This window comes from Anastrepha ludens, chromosome 3 (assembly GCF_028408465.1).
Source record: "Anastrepha ludens isolate Willacy chromosome 3, idAnaLude1.1, whole genome shotgun sequence".
Lineage (NCBI taxonomy): Eukaryota > Metazoa > Arthropoda > Insecta > Diptera > Tephritidae > Anastrepha > Anastrepha ludens.
In genome coordinates, this window is record NC_071499.1 from 105240020 (window position 1) to 105261401 (window position 21382).

Consider the following 21382-nt stretch of genomic DNA (forward strand, 5'->3'; position numbering starts at 1 on the left):
TGTGAAAATGTCTTCCAGTCTTTAAAATCACTGTTAGTTAATTCAATACAATTATATTTTCTTGGGTTAGTTCTTGCATTTCATATTATGGTGTACCACTCACTTGGAGCCCAAATAGTCCTATTCCGAATAAACGATTCAATTGTACTATGTATCGAATCAACAGGCATTATGGTGTGCTCAGGCAACAAGTATGTGATTTTTATATTAGTCACAAAATTAGAATTTTCAACAAAATAGGTTAATGTCGCAAGCATAGCTCTGTTTTTCTTCTGTCCTGCACATCTATCACAATAAAGATGGACTATCGACTGGGTTTTTCTTTCATCGACTAATTTAAGGTATTGGAAAACAGTTGTGCAAATTTCATTACACCCTCGTTTACCATTCTTTTCTCCCCATAAAAAACAAAATCCATCTCTTGTACCACTCTCATAAAAACTTTCATTCTAGAATGAATATTTTCTAAAATAGAACAAAGTAACACTTTTTCCATAGGGAGTATTTAATACCTTTTGCAAGTCGAAACTTGTACATAAATAAGCCGGATTCTCTTTGCATAGCTTTTGGTCCTCCAAAAATATTTGCTTAAATTTCTCTTTGTCCTTTAGATGAATTTGATGCTCTTCTGATGAATGCAATTGCTTTTCGGATTCTGTGTCTAAATTATTGTAATTCTCGCATAAGATACATTGATCTTTTTTTTTGGTAAATGAAAGCCTAAATTGAAACTGTTTCTAAAAATATTATATTACGGAATACTCTTAACGATAACTGGCTATTTACTTTATTAATAGTTTTCAAATGTTCTACATAATGCTGATATACAGTTTTTATGTTTCGAAATTCTAGAGGTAGATATAATTTTGTACTTTTATTCCTGCAATAATGTGAAGGAACCGCTGGTAATTGTTCTATAAAGGATTTTACTAGCGATATATTTATATTTTCAAGACAAGTTTTATACGAACTTCTATTACGGATATTAAAATCGTTTGTGAAATGTTCAACGTTTTCAATAAAAATTGTTGACAAACTTTAGAACTGCTATTATTGATATTGATAAAATAATTAAGGCTGCACTTTTTTCTGTCACTTTCTCCATATCGCCTCTTAATATCGACTTGTTTAACACAAGAAGACAGCCAATCTTTCTGTCTAATTTTGTTGCCGATTGCCAAAAATGTTCATTTATTCTTACTCTTTCATCTTCAGAAATTTTATCATGACACGAATTTGGACATTTTTTCTTTAAGCACGGGTTGGGCAAAACACTCGTATTTTTTTTTTTAACTTTTTGCAGCCTTTTAGGTATTCTCTTTTGCTTTCTGTAGCCCCTTTTCCCAACACACGTTTCCTCCTCGACTTCTTTTAAACTTTCCAAACCATTTAAATCCACGAAAGATTCATCTGAATCGCTATACAGTACCAGGGAGAGCTGTTAAAATATCCAATAATTGAAAACAAAAACATATTTTGCAAAAAAAAACAAATTCATACCTTCGACATCAACGCAGAAATTGCTGGGGAATTCAGAAAGTCATTCAATTTCTAAACTCGTAGCTTGAGGAGGTTTTTACCGGTCCTTGAACGATGGTTACCATTTAATTCCTATTGCAGCAGCTGTGGCAATCATTCAGAGAAAGGGACAGTTGAGCACTTTCTTTGTAAATATCCGGGTTTGGCTGGTACACGACTAAGGCGTTCCTTTCTTCGACAGTCTGGGGCAGTGCGCGAACCAAAATTCCATAAATCTTCTCCATTACATCAACAGCTCTGGGTGGTTGTGTATATCTGCTTGTGGGAGGTCTCACATCGGTATCCAAAATGGCGCTTTAGTGCTGCTTGTGGAGTGCCAGTCTGGCACTTCAACCATTTCACCTACCTGCCTAATCTGAATATTTAGTAAAATCAATGAGAAGGATGATCTTGTCTTTCTCTCCCTTATTTCGCTAAATTGATTTGGGAATTTTTTTATTCGCGTAACTTTTTTATTGAAAATTGGTTAAGAAATATTGCCAAAGTCCTTTGCTAGGCACACATTTCGAAGTTCTACGCGCATAATAAAACTCGCATCCGTGCATTTTTTTGGTGTTCCTAAAAAAGGTGAATTTATTTATTTAGAAGGAAAACAATAGAATTAGTAATGCACCTCCATTGTTGCCATTTTTTCAATATTTCATATTTTTTTATTATATATTAATTACATATACATACATACGTACATACATAGATGCATACATATGTATTTATTTATGAGCCTGTGTATGTACATGGGCGTAATCCTGTCTATTTTAGCACGCAAATTGTCTGCGACATCTGTTGCCGCCGCTTAATCTTGCCCAGGTTCGTTCACCTGTCCACATTTAATTCAATTTTCAGCAACACTAATGACTGCTTCCACATCTACCCCGTCTCTTCCAACCATCGTACACTTTCCATTAAATATCACTTTATAAAAAAATCAACAAATTGAATTTGCTTTCTCATCGCCGCTCATTGCCGGTTAAGCTTTTATGACAATTTTGTTTGTGGCTTGAATGCTTTGTTATTAAAAATATATGAACCGCAATTTTTACGGATTATTTTATTATCCATACATTTACTTATTAAACTGGTCAGTAATTTTTTATTTTACTAGCATAAAAATGTGCATTTGATGCTCACTTAAAATCGTACACACAAACACACATGCATACATATGTACACAGACTAAATAGTTTTAGGTTCATGCCACACACCTTTAACTGGCCAAAAAGGGCATTTATAGAAGTACAGATACAGCTGCGGTAAAAATAATAGTAGTGCACACACAATGGGCACGAAATCAACTTAGGAAAATAATTCATTATAACGTTTAACATAAAATTTAATACGGACTTTTGCATACAGGCGTCCAAAAAAATAGTAGAATGCAGGCCCGTGCGCACACCCTCAGATTTAGGGGGGTTCTAACTTTTGTTGCAGTGAACCCTTTTGTTGCAGTGAACTGCAAACGGCAGTTATTTCACCTCTAAAAATAATCTTAAATAAGTCATTATCTTCTGGAATTATCATTGATGCCTGGAATATCCCCAACTTTTGAAAGCAGCAATAAGAATGAAGTAAGTAATTAGCGACCAAGTTTCAAGCTCTCGACAATTTCTACACATTTTGAAAGCATTGTCAAAGAAAAGATGCCCTTTGCCACTAAAAGCCTAATTTCGAATAAAGGCTGATTCGTCACTGAAGGGCCCGCAGTGTCTAATCTCGCTGTTTTTAGTGAATATTGCATTACAGACTTATCAGCAAGGCCGCAAGTCGACTGCATTTACAAGTGCAGGGATTTTTCTAAATCTTACGACATAGTCTCACACAACATTTTATTATATGATAAAAGGTGGGCCATATAGCGGCCAAGGTGCTTTTTGAACCACCTATTTTTTTGCGAATGATAACAGGAATGACATGTCAAATGTGTTCATAATTTACTTAAAGGTTTGACATTTACGAAATGGGACGCTATACGCTTGAGCAAAATTGGGAAATATTGAAAACCTATTTCCAAAGTGGTGAGTCTTCTTCTTCTTTTATGATTTTCACATCGATGGCTACGTAAATAAGCAAAATTGTCGGATTTGGGGCTCAGAAGATCCACACGTTACTCTAGAGAAGCAAATGCATCCACAACGAGTCACTGTTTGGTGCGGTTTTTGGTCTGGCGGCATCATCGGGCGATTTTTTTTCGAAAATGAGCGAGGAGCCGCGCTTACAGTAAATGGCGAGCCTTACCGTGACATGCTCAACGAGTTGTTTCCAAGAGTTGAAGAGGATTACATGGACGACATTTGGTTTCAACAGCACGGTGCAACTTGTCACACTGTCAAAGTTACACTCGAACTTTTGGCTACCGTTTTTGAAAACCGAATAATCAGCCGAAATTGCGATATCAATTGGCCGCCTCGGAGCTGTGATTTAAGCCCGTTGGACTATTTTTTGTGGGGAGCCGTTAAGGACAAATGCTATGCGAACCATCCAGAGACGATTGATGCTTTAAAACACGAAATCGAAGTTGCCATTCATGAAATTGGAGCCCAAACAATCGAAAATGTGCTTGAAAATTGGGTTGATCGAATGGCCTACTGTAAAGCCAGTCGTGGCAGCCATTTGAACGATATTATTTTTCATTCATAAGTGACAATGTTCAATCTTCAAAATAAAGAAAAAGTTTGAAAAAATATTGATTAGTTTTTTTTTATAGCCGATTCAAAAAGAAAATTTTACATGGCCCACCCTATATTAAACACCGTTCTGGTCGACACACCTGTGGCCTCTGTTACTTCCCGCACTTTCATTCGTCGATCATGTTGTGGACTTTTTGAATGATTTCCACAGTAACCAAGTCTGCCTGGCGTCCTGTTTGCTCCGCGTCAATAGCGGAAACGCTTAAATTCGTTGAACCAATATCTTATTGTAGTCATAGAAGGCGAAACGTTCCTATAGACAACATCCAACTTTGCTTTTATCTCCTTTCAAAATCTCCCATTCAAAAACAAAAAGCGGGTTACCGAACGGTACTGCTTTTTTCCATCTCAGCGAAAATCACGAAACACTTCTTACTTGAATAGATGCCAAGCCCAAAATACCCTATCAGTCAGTCGGAATTTTGTTTTCCCGTCGTTTGATAGATGTCAACACCCTATGTTAACACGAACTTCCCTCAGAAAACCCCTCTATCACCAAACACGGGTACTTATTGAACCGACCGAAAGTACGACTCGAGATAATGTAAATGCAGAAGCAAAAAACAAAAAGGAAGTTTATGCCAACTGTCTATGCGCACCGAGCAATCACCCACAAACCTGCCGAAATGAGTAGATTGCTATTCCGAGCAATTATCAGGCGATACTTACGGTCTTGCCATTCTTTGAGGTTAGTACTTAAGCTGATAAAAAAGTTTAAATCAACCAGGAGGGCGTATTCGCATTCAACTCATATGGGTTCCAGGGCATTAAGACATATCTTGGAACGATTTAGTTGATGTATTGGGTAGAGGTGATGTAGCCTCGAAACTAGTTAAATGACATGGGACAACAAATCTTAGAATGCCTCCTATTTCGGCAGAACTCAGATCTGCCAATTCGTTAAAAAATGGACTGCCTAGAATGGTAAGTCTGCGTCTGGACAGAGCAGGACAACGGCACAGAAGGTGCAAGATTGTCTCTTCCTCGTTAGACAACTTTTGCAGAAGTCATGGGTTTGCACACCGATTCTCCGGACGTACCTCCCGATTGATATTTTGAAATGATTGTATGGGGAACCCCCCCCCCCCGGCCGTCCAAAGTTAGTGGGGGTCGGTCATACATTTGGACTCGATCAGAGCACTCTAAATGGGTAAAAATGGGATTTTTCGTTCTACCCAAATTGGGGGGCATCAGAATTCGTTTTAAAGGTATGGCTCCTTCGGCAAAGTTTCTTATTTTGATGCCTAGAATACGATTTTCACAGAGCAATGAGCGATTTTTAAATCGACCCGCCCTACTGTCCATATCTCTTCTTAGTAGAAGTTCTGTGCGTTTAGCATTGAGAGTCGGCCACAGTTGACGGGCGATTTTGCAGGTGGCTTCATTACGCCATCTTTTGTTTGCTTTCCTTACGATTTCTTCATTATCTATGTACTCATCGGTCAATTTGGTGCCGAGTTTTGCTAATTCATCGGCTCTGCAGTTCCTCTTAATGTCACAATAGCCAGAAACAAATGTTTTCATTATGTGAAAAGACTCAGCCATCTCGTTACGAGATTCGCGCTATTCTATGCCTACCTTGGAGGTTGACGACTGCTTTGGGAGGGATTTTATCGCCGGCTATCAGTAAAAATGTCGATATCATCTCCAGGTATCGCATCACACTGTACGAGTGCCACCGCTTTCATTATTGCCATCAGTTCAGTCTGAAAGACACTACAGTAGTCGGGAAGCCGAAAACTGAAGGAGATTCCCAGATGCTCTGAATATACACCTCCGCCCACGCTGTCCTCGAGCCTTGAGCCATCTGTGTATACATGGATGGACTCATCCCGTCTTACATCGTCCCATTCCCACTTTTTCCTCGAGGGTAGGAGAATCGTGATAGTTGTAATGGCAGAGGGACTTTTCATTGAAATAACGAGCCACAAAGAAATAAACGGGTGTCTTCTACAAACAGGCCATGAGTTCTGGAAGAAGAGAGATGCCTATATTTTACTTTAAGACTGTAGTGCTTAAGTGCTCTATTAGTACCTCTCATACATATTGGAACTAGCCACATAACTAAACCCGAACCTTTGCTCCAACAACAAAATAATACACACCCGTAGATGTTTAATGGTATTTATTTTCTAATGGCGCATAGAAAAGGGAAAATCCAATGAAACAACAAAAGAAACATTTTTACAACATTTAAACAAGCAAAGATTTCAATTTGCTGCAGAACAGTGAGTGCACACGCAATACCGACGAGCCAGAATGTTTCATACAAAAACAAAGACAAAAACATACTAATAAATATGAACCAACTCACAATTAGTAGCATGCAGCGCTTTGTTAGACCTTCCAGGTTTGTGCTCAGAATACTCTCAGGTGCACACAAACGTGCAGGCACATAAAGCAGTGAAGCAAGTGGATGTCGGGAAATGTTCAACAAATAAAACCACAACTGTAAAATTAAGTACCTTCCTAATTCCGAAATTTATGAAATTCGTTTCGCATGCAATTAAAAACACGCAATGGGCAGCGCGGCCTACCGACCCAAAAATGCACACCCACCCACTTCGGCGCTGTTGAGACGACTGTCGTATAGCAGAAGAAATATGAAACAAAGAAAAGTGTGTGCGTGTGTGGGATACGAAATGCAGTGAGCCCCAAAACGCAATGTAAAGGAAATCGTGGAAAATTACCACGCAAAGTGGTTTTGTGAACATTTTTATTGTCTTTTATTTAGTTAGTCTAGAAGGAGGTAAAATGTCTTCAACCTTTCAAGCGCATTTGGGACGTATGCGTCGCACAGTTTTGACTACCGTTATTTGCTTGAAATGAAATTGAAATTTGAAAAGGTCGAGCCAAGGAGCACCAGGAGATTTGGTGGCTCCTAAAACACTCAGGCTAAAGAGCCCATTGTATTTAAAGCTCTGGAAAGGGGGTAAATAGTCAAGAAGGGAAGGAGAAAAGTATCAGAGAAAGAGATAGGAAAGAATAGAGACAGAGATAGAGATAGTTATTTGCTTGCTTTGCCGTTTGGTTGATGTCATCGTAAGAGCAAAGGCTGACATAACCTTAATTCATCAAATGCAATGGACGGAATAATGTCGAACTTGTGATGAGAGGGCGTATTCTGCCTCTGCCAAGTAATTTCAATCACTACGATGGGCGAGAGTTTCGCAAAATCCGTATCAAAGCGAGCTTTGTTTGCGCCCACACTTCGTCAAAGGAGGAGGAGGACGCAACCAAAGTTCGGCTCGATGAACGGGCAGAACTTACGCTCGTCGCAAGATAAAAATTGTGCTTGACCGCTTCAATGCCAGTGTGGAAAGGAAGACAGTTTTGGTGCCACATTCCGAAAATTATACCTAGTCCTAATTGGTAGGAGTTACAGAAAAAATGGCGATTCAGGGTCACTACCAGAAGTTTATAAAGGAAGAGAGGAGTTTATCTAAAATAAAAAATGGGAGGCCGAAATACGCTGGTAGGAAAGATGCCCGGGAATTCTACCAACAAGTTCAGCGACTTACAGGTTTCAAGACCACGGCGTTTCCTTGCGTTATGGAGGAATGAATGCATATCTGGCGATTAAAATTTAAGTATGCCCTACCGCGAAACCCGTATTGTAAATCTATATATATATAAAAGAAAGCCATGTTAGTTACACTATTTATAACTCGCGAACGGCTGAACCGATTTGGCTGAAATTTGGTGGAGAGGTAGCCTAAAACCAGGAGACGGACATAGGATACTTTTTATCCCATTCGATCGGGTTTCCGTGAAGTCACTATAAAATGACAGGTTAGGTTAGGTTAAATGGCTGCCCTAGCTAAAGGGCTCACTTGGACAAATGTTAGGAAATTCGTCCGTTGTGGTGCCATACATGGCAGAGGAGGAAGGAGATGGGAAGGAATAAGGAGCCTTGGGATTAGATACGATGATGACTATACATTTTTACGACGGCGCCGACGGGGGCTGATTTGCGTTCGTAGTTAGCCGTAACAAGCTACTGATGAACTTAACCAAATTTATGATATTTACACGGGCTATATCTGCAGGCGTAGCGAAAAAGTGAGAGCCCAGATGTCTAAGTCTTTGCCAGACGAGAGCAGGGCAGCTGAGAAGAAGGTGTTGAGATGATTCCACCTCGTCCTCCAGACAGTTTCTGCAGAACGGACTTGAGGCAATCCCAAGTCTCACGGCGTGAACACCTAACGGACAATGTCCGGTAAGGATGCCCACCAAATTCGAGAGCTGGGGCTTTGTTAGCCTTAGGAGTTCCCTTGAGCGTCCCCGATCTACCCGTGGCTAGAAGGATCTCGCGACCTTGCACGTTTGCGCACTAGCCCAGCGCTCGCTGAGTTGACTCGAGGCCCATCTCTCCAGGAGCAGACCACAGGTTCTCAAGGCAACCCCAATTCTCTCATTTCGCGACGAAACCGTCTCCAAAGTTCCCTGTCTAGCCAGCTCATCAGCCCAGCAGTTTCCCTCTATGCCGCTGTGCCCGGGAACCCAAATGAGCCTGATGACGAAGTATTCGGATGCAATCGAGAGAGAAGCCAGACATTTCCCGACCAATCTCGAGCGCATAAACAGCGAGCCCAAGGCCCTAATTGCCGATTGACTATCGGAGTAGATATTTACTTCCTTAACGGTAATTACTGAATTGAGCAACCAGTCCACCGCTCCCTTAATTGCGGATACCTCCGCTTGGAAAAACACTACAGTGGTCCGGGAGCCTAAATTTAAGTTTGATGGGAGGTTCCTTACAGAATACTCCCCCACCAACCCTTCCGTCCAACTTCGAGCCATCCGTGAACATGTTTACCATGCCTTGCCGCCAAATGTTGCACCCCGCCCACTCATCCCTTGAGGGAATGTGAGTAGAAAAAGGTCCGCTCGGACCTAGCGTGGGTGTACAGTGGTCCAGCGCCATAGGGATGAACTCAAAGTTTTTAAATGAGTTTTAAATGACAGCTAAACGTAATTTTGTCTATGGTTAAGTTAGAAATTTGATAATGTAAATTTTGTCAGAAATATATAATCACAGTAATTTGTATTCTCTTTGAATCATCATTATCAATGCCGCGACCAAGACGATCGAATCTTTCACGACAAAGCCGTAATGCAAGAAGGATACGAAACATTGGGAATGAAACAACTGAAGAAGCCAAAGGAATTGCGAGAAGAGCGCCGCGTTAGTATGGCTCGACTTCGTGCTTCTCAATCACAAGAGCACATCGAGGCAGCCTGTGAAACGACTCGTTTGGCAATGCGAAATCGTCGAGCGAAGAACAGAGATCGACAAGTAGATCATTTTCGACACACAAGAAGAGACTTATCAAGTGCTGATTTGAATCCAGCAGCGTTTCGATATGATGGCAACACTGATTACTGCTTGCATCCTAGCGTTTGCATTGGGCCAATGAACGTTGTTTGCGAGTATTGTGGCGCATTGAAGTTTTCCGGAGAAACGCCCGGATTGTGCTGCCTTAGTGGAAGAGTGAAATTGCCATTATTGCCAGGTGAAAAAACTACAAAGAAAGTTAGCTCGATGAATTATTACGCATATCGTTTGATGATTCGTCAAAATGCTGACAACTATTTGCTGCGGTTTCGTCGATTGTTTCAGCAGTATTGCGTCGACATGTACGTCAAAATAGAAACGGAGCGTTTAACTTTCATTAGGTTGAACCAAGCTAAACTTCGTTCTGAGGAATGTACATTTACGTGATGCAATTGGTACTGAAGGAAATGCAGCTAATATTGGTCGATTAACTATTCTGCCGGCGGCGTACATAGGTAGCCCTCGTCATAAGCATGAATATGCGCAAGATGCAATGACATATGTTCGTCATTAAGGTAGGTCAGATCTCTTTATTACTCTTACCTGTAATCCAAAATGAATAGAAATTGTTCAGTTGCTGCTTCCCGGTCAAACATCAAGTGATCGACACGACATCACAGTACGTGTATTCAGACAAAATATGCGGTCCCTAATGAACTACATTGTTAAACAATGCGTCTTTGGAGATACTCGATGCTGGATGTATTCAATCGAATGGTGAAAACGAATCCTGCCGCACGCACACATTCTTATTTGGTTAGTGGAAAGAATTCGAACAGACCAAATACATAGATGATATCATATGTGCCGAGATCCCCGATCACGAAGCCGATCCAGGAATACATGATGTTGTAATTACAAATATGATTCGTGAACCGTGTGGCGCCATCAATCCCCAATCACCTTGCATGGTCGACGGCAAGTGTTCCAAACGATATCCACGGAAATTAACGGCGGAGACTGTTACTGGCAACGATGGTTATCCACTGTATCGCCATCGATCACCCGATGATAACGGTCGAACTATCACAACAAAAGTGAAAAGAATGGATTTCGTTGTCGACAACAGTTGGTTTGTTCCATATTCGCCAGTTATTTCCAAAACGTTCAAGACACATTGCAATGTTGAGTATTGCAATTCAGTAAAGTTCATAAAATACATTTGCAAATATGTCACGAAAGGCAGCGATATGGCGGTTTTTGGCATCCAATCCTCCAATACCAACGATGAAATTGCGCGCTATCAAGTTGGTCGTTATGTGAACTGCAATGAAGCGATTTGGCGTATATTCGCCTTCCCTATGCACGAACGTCATCCTACTGTTGTGCATTTGTGCCTCTAGGGCGGAACAAAGTTCGCCGGGTCAGCTAGTATCACATAAAAGGCTTTATCGAGCGTATTGAACGAAAGGTTGAAGGCCAGCATCTACCAGTTTATTGCACCTAACCAGTTTGGCTCCAGATCTGGGAGATCAACAATCGATTAGACTTGACGCAACATGATTTGACTTAGTCTTTTAAAGGACCCATGAAAGGATAATCGATACCCAATTTTAAACCCCATTTGTAGAGCATGAAACTTCTTGCGGGTCACGATATCTGAATTTTATAACGCCGCGAGACTAAAACAAACACAAAAAATATAGACACTTCTGTTACATCTTCGGATGAGCTCCTCTTCCTATTTGTAGTGTGCACCTTGAAGTTGTTCCAAAAATGAAAGCACCTACAGTTTTAACACAATTCCGAACGGTAAAAATTTTTTTAAGGAACTTTTTCATGGCAGAAATACACTCGGAGGTTTGCCAATGCTTGCCGAGGGCCGTACGCTATTAGAAAAATACTTTCTTTATCATTTTGGTGTTTCATGCATGGAGATTCGAACCTACGTACTTAGTAATGGTAATCCAAGATGATCACGCCTAGTAGCGGATATACATGGCTGAGACTAGAAGGCATCTACTACGTAAGCTGCTATGCACCACCGAGTTGGTCACTTGAGGCATTTGAGCGCATGATGACTGCTACAGAAGTTGAGGTAAGAGGTAAGCGCACAATACTCATCACAGGAGATTTCAACGCATGGTCAAGAACGTGGGGGAGCGCATACACAACTCAAAGAGGGCGGTTGGTGAAAGAATCCTTCGCGGCAATGGACCTTGTCTTGCTAAACACCCCCGAAATATACACGTTTGAATGTAGTAGAGGGCGCTCCATAATTGACTTAGCCTTTGCAGACTGTGTAACGGCGAGAAGTATCAAATGGCGAGTAGACACGCATAGTGATCATCTAGCTATAGTTATTGAAATAGGCAGGGAGACGCAGCAGTTTGTGAAATCAAAGTGGAAGCAAAAATGGAAACGAACGGCATTCGACCCTATAGCGTTTAAATCAGTTTGGGAGAACGTCTCCCTTTCCTGCGTGAGTGCAGACAAATGGCCGCACAAATAGAACTCGCGTGTGATGCGTCGATGCCGAGGTGTCGATACAACAACAAACGGAAACCTGCTTACTGGTGGACTACCGAAATAGCCGACCTTCGGAAAGCCTGTAACAAAGCACGAAGAAAGGCACAAAGAGCGCGCCATCGAGCAAACTATAACCAGTGGCACGCAGAATATCGTACACGAAAATTTTAGCTTAAGAAGGCAATTCGGAAAAGCAAAAACAATTGCTTTAAGGAAATGCGAGACAGTGCAAACGACGATCCCTGGGGCATGGCATATAAAACTGTGATGCGAAACGTCAGAGGGCCAAGACCACCACAGCCAACGTGTCCGATTCTTTTAGAGTAAATAGTAGTGACACTATTTCCCCAACAAAGTAGTGATCAGGAATATGTTGTGAACACAAGCAGAAACATTCCACCAGTATCAACAGACGTTATTTTGCAAACGCTGAAACGCATAAAAGGCTGTAAGGCTCCTGGTCCCGACGGCGTCTCAAATAATGCACTAAAGGTAGCTATACGGGCAAACCCGCAAATATTTGCGGACTTATATACCACACGCCTAGAAGAAGGAACCTTTCCAACACATTTATTATTTGTTATATTAGAAAATTTATGTGCGCTAAATAAGAAAACTTTATATAAGTTAAGTCCATAAACTATTGACGGCCACCCACGTAAGAGGATCTGCTCTTTGATGTCTTTTCTAACATCGTAAGTAAAACACTTAACGGCATCGCTAACATTTGCATAGCAAGAGTACGCCGAATGCTGGGAGAGCAATTTGTATGGTGATTTACTTTAATATATTTGATTGGAATGGAATACAACACTTAGGAATGGCAGTGGAGAGCGAGTAAGCGGTAGCTTCATACTGCTCTTATTGGAACAAGTCCTATGAGTATAAAGTTGCATATGGATCGAGACACACGTTCTGTTCCACTACTCTATTAAAAAAGAGGTTGTCTGTAAAGTCGGTTTACTGACGATAGTTTAACGTGACAACGTCATAAGAAAATACGGATGTAATGGTTGCAATTATCAAAACAAAATTTTAATTTTATTTGTTTGATAGATATTTTGTATGGATATAGAGAAGGAGGTAAATGGAATCTTAATGGAATAGGTCAAGTTGCAATTGCACAAACGTGAAAAATTACGAAACATTTATCAAATTCATGAAAGATATGTTCAATTTCGATTGTGCCTCAGACGTTAATAAGCCAACAACACTAAGAGGCAACATCATCGATTTGCCTTTTTCAAGACACTTTACACTCGAAACACCCCCTTTCATTTTCTACTTTTCCTCTCATCGTCCTATTCTCAACAGAAAAATGGTTCATTACCATGCACACAGGAAGAAGGCATATGCAAATACAAGTATGTGAATTTATATACAAATGCGCATATACCTACATATATATGCTCACTCAAGTAGGAGAGAACCAAATGTCGAACGTGCCGAACGCGGGGGCCGATTGTGCCCTTTGTCGTTCGTTCCGCGCTCTCGCTTGCAGTTCAAACAAGGTAACGACACATGAGCAAGATAACGACGAATGAGCAAGATAACGACCATTGAGCAAGATAACGACGCATTTTTTCGTGCGTGCAGCCGGCTAAATCGAATTATAAGACGTTATCACGTCAAAACGGAAATAAATATTTAAAACAAAAAATATTCTTTAATTTTCATAAAAAAACGAGTGTGATACAACCTTCTACTATCAATTTTACTCACGCATTATTCAATGTTGCCACTACTTGCTTAAAAATTCTTATGGCGGCAATGGGGTGTGGTATTCAACACCTTCCCCTCAAAGCGGCGCTTTAGTGCTAATTGAGGAGTGCCAGACCAGCACTTCAACCATTTCACCTTCCCCTCAGTTCACCAACTTCTCGCGAAGCACAGTTTTAGGCATCTTGAATCTCCCTGTTTCGCTGTACTAGCAGATAATGCAACTATAAATACTGCTCACCCGATGAATTTCATCAATAGTATGAAGTGCTCGTCACTCGGTGGTTTTTATAACCACCAGCATCCACTCACTCTATTTTCTCTTTTTCCGTTTCTTATCCCATTTCCCCTTGTAACGGTATCACAAAGATTGGATTTGATGCATCGTCGACATATGTAAAAGTACATTTATATGGCCGCTGCGCACAAAACCTAACCTATCCGGAAATGAAACACTGGAATGGAGTGGGCTAAAGATATGATACGCAATTCAAAGTATTTTACAAAAATCTGAGCATACAAACAATTTATTATTTTTGTTCTTTCTGATTGTCAGTAAAGGTGCAAAACATTTTTCTTAAATAAAGTCTTAAATAAATACTTATATAAATACATAAATGTGCGGTTTGTTGCCATTAAAATAAATAAATAGAAAAAATAAATAAATAAATAATTGGTTAGGTGTTTGGACGAGCTTCCTCTCCTATTTGTGGCGTCTTAATGTTGTTCCACAAATGGAGGGATCTACAGTTTTAAGTGGATTTTCGGCAGATATTTGTTTATAAAGAACTTATTTTTTATCATCATATATCACAGTATTACGTGTTTTCTACAATATTCACAAATTTTTCAAAGTTTTCCCCCATTATTTTATAAAACAATTTGCTTTTTTCTACATTAAAATGCAAGAACAGCACATCATTCACAAATGTTGGATGGAGATCATCGTCTCTGCTTTCACATTTAAAAATTAGGGGTATTGCTTTCTCTATTATGGCTTTGCAAGCTTCAGCCGTAGCTGGGACTGCGAATATTTTGCAACAGATTCTGTACAATAAGGGAAATTGTGGCTTATACACATCCCACCAATTAAGTGGATTGAAACTATCATGATCTGTGACATTGGTGTCCTCATACGCTCGTATTTCGTTATTTATCTTTTCCTCGGCATTATCCATCCCTTCGTATGGTATCACAAAATCGGCAAAAGCTGCAGGATCAACTAAATTTGTTTCTTGAATATCTCTTACAGTCAGCATATTTAGGAATCCTAGTATTAACTGTTCATGTTCGGCTTGCAGTGTTGCGTATACCAAACTTGCTACGGAAGGTTCTTCGTCTACATATCTTTGCATAATCCGTTTGCATTCAGCTCGTACCAACTCTTTATCGTTTGGACTGAGCATAATTAGTTCTCTGAGAGCAGGGAATAGATACAAAGCGATTTTGTGGTGTATTGTCATATTGCTCAGAAAAAATGTTCCCAAGACCTCTAGCAAATTTTCTTTAAATTTCTTTATTATATCCGAATTATTTAAGGTATTGGCATAAAGCCGCTCTAAGAGTTTTACATGAATTACTGCCAAATGAATCGACGGAATGTAATCACAATCCAGGTCTTTAGTTGGCAACTCGTAGATGTTATAAATTTTTAGTAATCCAATAATGTTTTGCAAGTTTAGATTTTCAATTATGCGTGACTCTTCGCCCTCGTGTCCCTTACTTATTTCAAGTGCTTCATTCCAGTAATCGGCTAGTGAAGAAAGAATACGGAAATCTGTCTCCCATCGTTGGGAAATAAATTGATCGGAGATGGTAAATAAATCACTAACACTTGTTAAGAAATTGTAAAGTTTTCTACACGTCTCCAACAGTTCTCCGATTTCGGGAGTTCTAAATATGGCCTCATCCATCGCGCTTTGTAGTAGATAGTTTAGGCAGTAAATTCGATTGTTCGACTTAAAGGCTTCCATCATGATTTCGCCCTTGTCAGTGACAATAATAGCCTTGTCGTCAAGTGCGCAATCAAATTTTTTCAAGATTTCTTCAGCTGCGGATTTAATGTCGTCACCTTTAAAAGGAAGAACCAGTATCAAAATGTTTAATTGGTAGATGTTTGAGAGATTTGGGAATAAGTGAAGACACTTCAAATGAACACAAAAAAAAAATTAATAATAAGTAAATAAATAAATAAACAAAGTAACTAATACTTAAACTGCATTTCTAACCAATTCAAATTATTGTGGAGCTATCAGGTATAAGATACGAGGGGTGCCTTTTATATGTCGGGATTAGGGAACAAAAACAAATTTTAATCATAGAAAATCACTTTATTGTTTTTCAAAATTTTCTCCATGAAGATCTATACACTTTTGCATGCGTTTGAACCAATTGTCGAAGCACTTTTGCCACTCTGAATGAGGTACCTCCAAAACATGCATTCTGAATACCGCAACTGCTTCTTCAAGTGTCGAAAAACGTTGACCTCTCAGTTTGTTTTTTACGTACGGGAATAAAAAGAAGTAATTCGGTGCCAAGTCAGGACTACTCGTATGCGGCGGATGACCCATTAATTCGATGTTTTGGGTGCTCAAAAATGCAGTTGTTTGAGCCGATGTGTGAGAGGTCGCATTGTCCTAGTGAAGAGTGATCCGTCTTTGGCGATTGGTTTTCCTAATTTCTTGGAAGATAACTGGCAAACAAATGGTTGTGTACCACTCAGAATTCACTGTTCTGCGTTGTTCCAGTGGTACGGTTGCGACATGTCCAGTTTTACCGAAAAAACCATTTGCTTGGAAGTGCTTCGTGCGCGAACAACTTTTGTTAGATTTGGCTCATCTTGAAACACCCATACAGTCGACTGCTGTTTACTTTCGGGCTCATACGCGTAAATCCATGATTCATCACCTGTCACAATGTCATAGACGTGTTTCGAAGCCCCGCGATCGTATTTTTTGAGCATTTCCTTCGACCAATCGACCCGAGCCTTTTTTGAGCGATTGACAAATCATGTGGGATCCAACGCGAACAAATTTTTTTGACAGTCAAATGTTTATGCAATATTGAATGTATGCTGGTCCCGCTAATGCCTAAGATTGTCTCAATCTCACGATAGGTCACATGACGATCTTCCAATATCAGTTCGCGCACAGCATCAATGGTTTTCGGAACAACAACTGATTTTAGACGACCTTCACGAAATTCGTCTTGGAGTGAACTACGACCACGATTGAATTCACCATACCATCGATAAACACTGGTCCTTGATGGAGCTTCATCGCCAAAAAATGAATTAAGTTCATCCATGCAATGTTGCTGAGTTAATCCACGTCGAAAGTTGTAAAAAATAATCGCACGAAAATGTTCACGGTTTAATTCCATTTTTGGACCGAGATGAATCTCTTAAGTTACTGTAAACAACACAAATAGCGCTGGTATTTCAAAACGTTCTGAGCACATAAAAGCCAAAAAATGTCAAACTTTGCGATAGAGCTATCAGTTGCCAAATTGCAACACCAGGGTTGCCAAGTAATTATTCCCACTTACAATTCTTCTCCACCGTGCAGTTACGTACAGAAATATTATATCATAGTTTGAACGCTTGGAGGGGTAGCAGAGAAACTAATTCGTGTAAATGTTCGCGGTTTCTCCAGCTAAAAAACTATCGGCGCCATGTTCAGGCTATGTAATTAAAACTCTGCAATTAATACTTAATTCCAGATTGCCCCTGTGTTGCGGGCTCAATGCGCAGAGAAAAGTATGTTGAATGAGAAGACGAAATATTACGAAAACAAAAAACACATGAGAACAACTGGAACGCAAATTAATATTGAATACATTTAAACAAAAAAAAATTGTGAAAATTTCTTTTCAATTATTTAATTATTTTCGAAATTGTGCATAGAATAGCAACAAAACCAAAAAGTGCCAGACTATAGCGGAATGAGGGTGAAATTTGAAATTTGAAAAGGTCTAGCCAAGGAGCACCAGGAGATTTGGTGGCTCCTAAAATACTCAGGCTAAAGAGTCCATTGTATTTAAAGCTCTGGAAAGGGGGTAGATAGTCAAGGAGGGAAGGAGAAAAGTATCAGAGAAAGAGATAGGAAAGAATAGCGACAGAGATAGAGATAGTTAGTCCTGTGAGAATTTTACAGATTCTTTGGCAAATCTGTAAATATACTCCAGTTTTAGAGAACGAATAATACTAATTCTCCTGACATCGGAACCCAATACTCGTAGCCGTGCTCTAGCAAAGGTCAAATGCTGAGGTTGTGTCCTGTGTCGATACCGACCATCAACCCAACGTCTTTTCTTCTAATTTTTAGTATAAAGTTTGACAGTTTTCTGTTCGGACTTGTCACAAAACACTTTACAGTTCTGCAGCGTTCCAGACCGGACCATCGCTTTTTATGTAGATTGCCTACATAATCGCTGATCCAATTTTTGATTCCTGAGGAACTGATTCCGATTATTGGCTCTGGCCCCTGTGGGGGCACCGCTGATCCACGGTTGGCCAATTCGTCGGCAATTTCGTTTCCTTGAACACAGAAGTGTCCCGGAACCCATGTAGGTACGAGCGTTTCTATCTTGCAACAGAATTAAGCTTCTTTCTTACATTCTTGAAATATCTTTGAGGTTTGCTTCGCGTTCTCCAGGGCCTTCAATGCAGCCTGACTGTCACTGAAGACTCCAATCTGTTTCCCGCTCCATCTCCTCTCGATTATCCATTCGGCTACTTGCAGGATGGCAAACACTTCTATTTGGAAAACAGTTGCCATTTCCCCCAAAGCATGGTGATACTAATTACTATCGTTTAAGTACCATCCGGCTCCAGACCCTATTTCATTCTTGGACCCATCGATAAAGAAAATATCCGTCAAACCTCCCTGCATGCATTCTGGATTGCCTGGATTGATCTGACATCAAATTTCCTTCCAAATGAAACAGAGGATACTGCTCCGATAGCAATTTCTCTGTGCTTCGGGACTCAATCTTCGTGCCAGAAACCATATTTATGGAGTCTACACATTGCTTTTATTGCTTCCTGTTGTATCTTAAGATCCAGGGGGAGCAAATCAAGCATAGCATTTAGGGCATCACCAGAGGTTGTACTCATGGCACCCGTGATGCATAAACATACACTTCTTTGCAGCCTCTATAGTTCCCGGATTGTGGACTTAACCATGCTCCGTCGCCACCAGACCACAGAAGCGTAAGTGATGATTGGAATGATAAGTGCTGTGTATATCCATAGGACCACAGCAGGTTTCAGACCCCAGGTTTTACCAAAGACTCTGCGGCATTGCTGAAAAATCTTCAACGCACGATTCACCTTCACCGAAAGGTGTGCCTCCCAAGTCAGCTTCTTATCCAAGATTACTCCCAGATATTTAACTTCGTTGGAAAGAATGAGGGTAGTTTGACAGTTTTTCTTGACTAGCCACAGCGCGTAAAGCTGCATGGCCATAAGGAAAAATGGACTCATCTTTCTAAATTTCCTTTTAAAGCTAAATTGATCGCCATATTCACAAAATCAGAACATTTTCACTATCAAATTATAATATAATATTAATATATCTCAATTAACCCGCAAGTGTCTGATTATCATTATCATTTTAGAACAATTTTTGGTCAAAAGGAGCAAATTTGCAGTCCGTTTTTTATTAAACTCTAACTTCACCTTGTACAAGTAACACGGCGCCTGAGTTCAGTACTTTGAATTCTGCTGCCTTGTGGTTCCAAGGCCAAGCATATACACGCAAACACTTCTTCTTCCAAGTAATTCATTTGAGAGTGGGTGAATTATTTGTTGATTCATTCAAATTAAAAACAAAAACACCACTCGTTGAAAGAGCAGATCCGCCATTCTCAAATCCAAGCTGAGGGGGAGTTTCACGTCGGCGTTTGCTTGATTGAGATCGAAAAACAACAGAAGCGTCGGATGAAGTTTGACCAATTGGATCGGTTTTTGTGCTTCCAAGTGTTACGGAAAATTGTAGAGCCAAAAACAAAAAAGAAATAAACTTCTGCCAGTCTACCTTGAGAAAATCTCCTTTAAATAATGCATTTTGATTTTTCTAACTACAGATGATTTTGTATCGCGTTGTATGATGTCGGCACACCACAAAGAACTTATTTTCAAGGTTTTTCAAATTACTCACTTGTATAAATAGCACTTTGAATCCTATGCATTCCCAAAAAGCGATTTTCTAATTTCTCATTTTTTATGTAGTGAATCGCTAGGAAAACATATGATTTATCTAACTGATCCGCGCTCCAAACATCAATAGTTAAGCCATAACCGATTCTTTGCATCCACTTCAATTCAGTCTTCACTTCTTCAAAATAGTTTGCGTATAATTTCTGCACATATTCCGATATTGATACCGTTTCAGGCAATATGTCTTCCATATTTACATGTTGTCCAAATCTCGTACCAATATTTCTTAAATATGCAGCAAGTTGTTGTGTCCAGGAGTCTTCGATCGTATCAATTGGTCGACAATTGTCAATTGTCCATTGCAAACATATGCGTTCTAAATTCTCCTTCATTTTGAGTTCAATACTAGTCCAAATTTGATGTGTCTTTTCGAGTTTCATAGTGACATAACACTTATGTTTGAGCAACTTCCAAATGTTGTCGGTGAATACAAATATTTTACTACATTTACTACATACAACAAAGTTTTCAATAAACATTCCAGTGTCAGTTTTGATTTTCGCAAAAATTTGCCATATACTGCTTTGTGATGTGCTCTCATTTTTATTCGAAACCATCTGATAAACATTAGCTGAGAGCTTCTCCGCAATGACTTGTATAGTTGTGCCGCTCTTAGGTGCCTGAAAAAAATATACGAGTAATTTTATATGTATGAGTTAAAACATTACAAAAGTGTTTGGAAATTCTATTACTTTACAACACAAAAAAAGGTTTTACCATATCGATCTTAGATTCGAATAGATTCGAACTTTATATACCCGGTGAATGTTTGTAAAGAACTTCGGCCTCGGCCATGTTCGAACGCGCAAGTTCAGTTCGGCTTCGGCAAGTAAAAGAAGGAAAAAAGCCAAGCTTTTACCGAACATTTCTTTATTTTTAATCCTTATGAAAATACTCAAAACATCTATTGGAATTTACGTGCTAGTAATATGATTTGGAGGATGGTTCCATGTGTAGAAGTCCACGCAAGTGGGGAAAGTTACTGATCGCCATTCACTTGGGAGTGGCCAGGACGATTCTTCTACATATGGTTCAAGCAGCTCACAACGGCCGGGATTAGCCCACGTATCCTCTGGGTAGCTTCCGAACACCCGTTCGGGAGTGAGCTAACGTGAGAAGGCGAAGCATTCCAGGATAGCTGGTTGTGCGCTGGGTTTGGGACCCGCCACTTAAAAATCCCCCCCAATGAAAAGAATTAACAAGCCTCGGATGAGAACTGCCTTTACTGATGACGACCCTTGCAAACGAAATAAGGAATATGATTTGAGGGCATGCACCTGGAATGTCCGGTCCCTTAATGGGGAAGGTGCCTCTGCCCGGCTGGTTGATGTCCTCGTGAGAGTAAAGGCTGACATCACTGCCATCCAAGAGATGCGATGGACGGGGCAAGGTAAGAAACCATAGGACCTTGCG

General features: G+C 40.0%; 1 protein-coding gene across 1 annotated transcript in view; it reads right to left on the reverse strand.

The window, feature by feature from the left end:
- Positions 1–14233: 14233 nt before the first annotated feature.
- The window catches only part of LOC128858685 (uncharacterized), a 38952-nt gene continuing 31803 nt past the window's right edge, over positions 14234–21382 (reverse strand). Inside the window, exons 5-6 of the mRNA XM_054095152.1 lie at positions 19911–20589; positions 14234–15820 (exon numbers count right to left, since the gene is read on the reverse strand). Coding sequence (XP_053951127.1) covers positions 14568–15820; positions 19911–20589 — 1932 coding nt within the window. The 3' untranslated portion in view covers positions 14234–14567. The remainder of the gene's footprint in view (positions 15821–19910; positions 20590–21382) is intronic.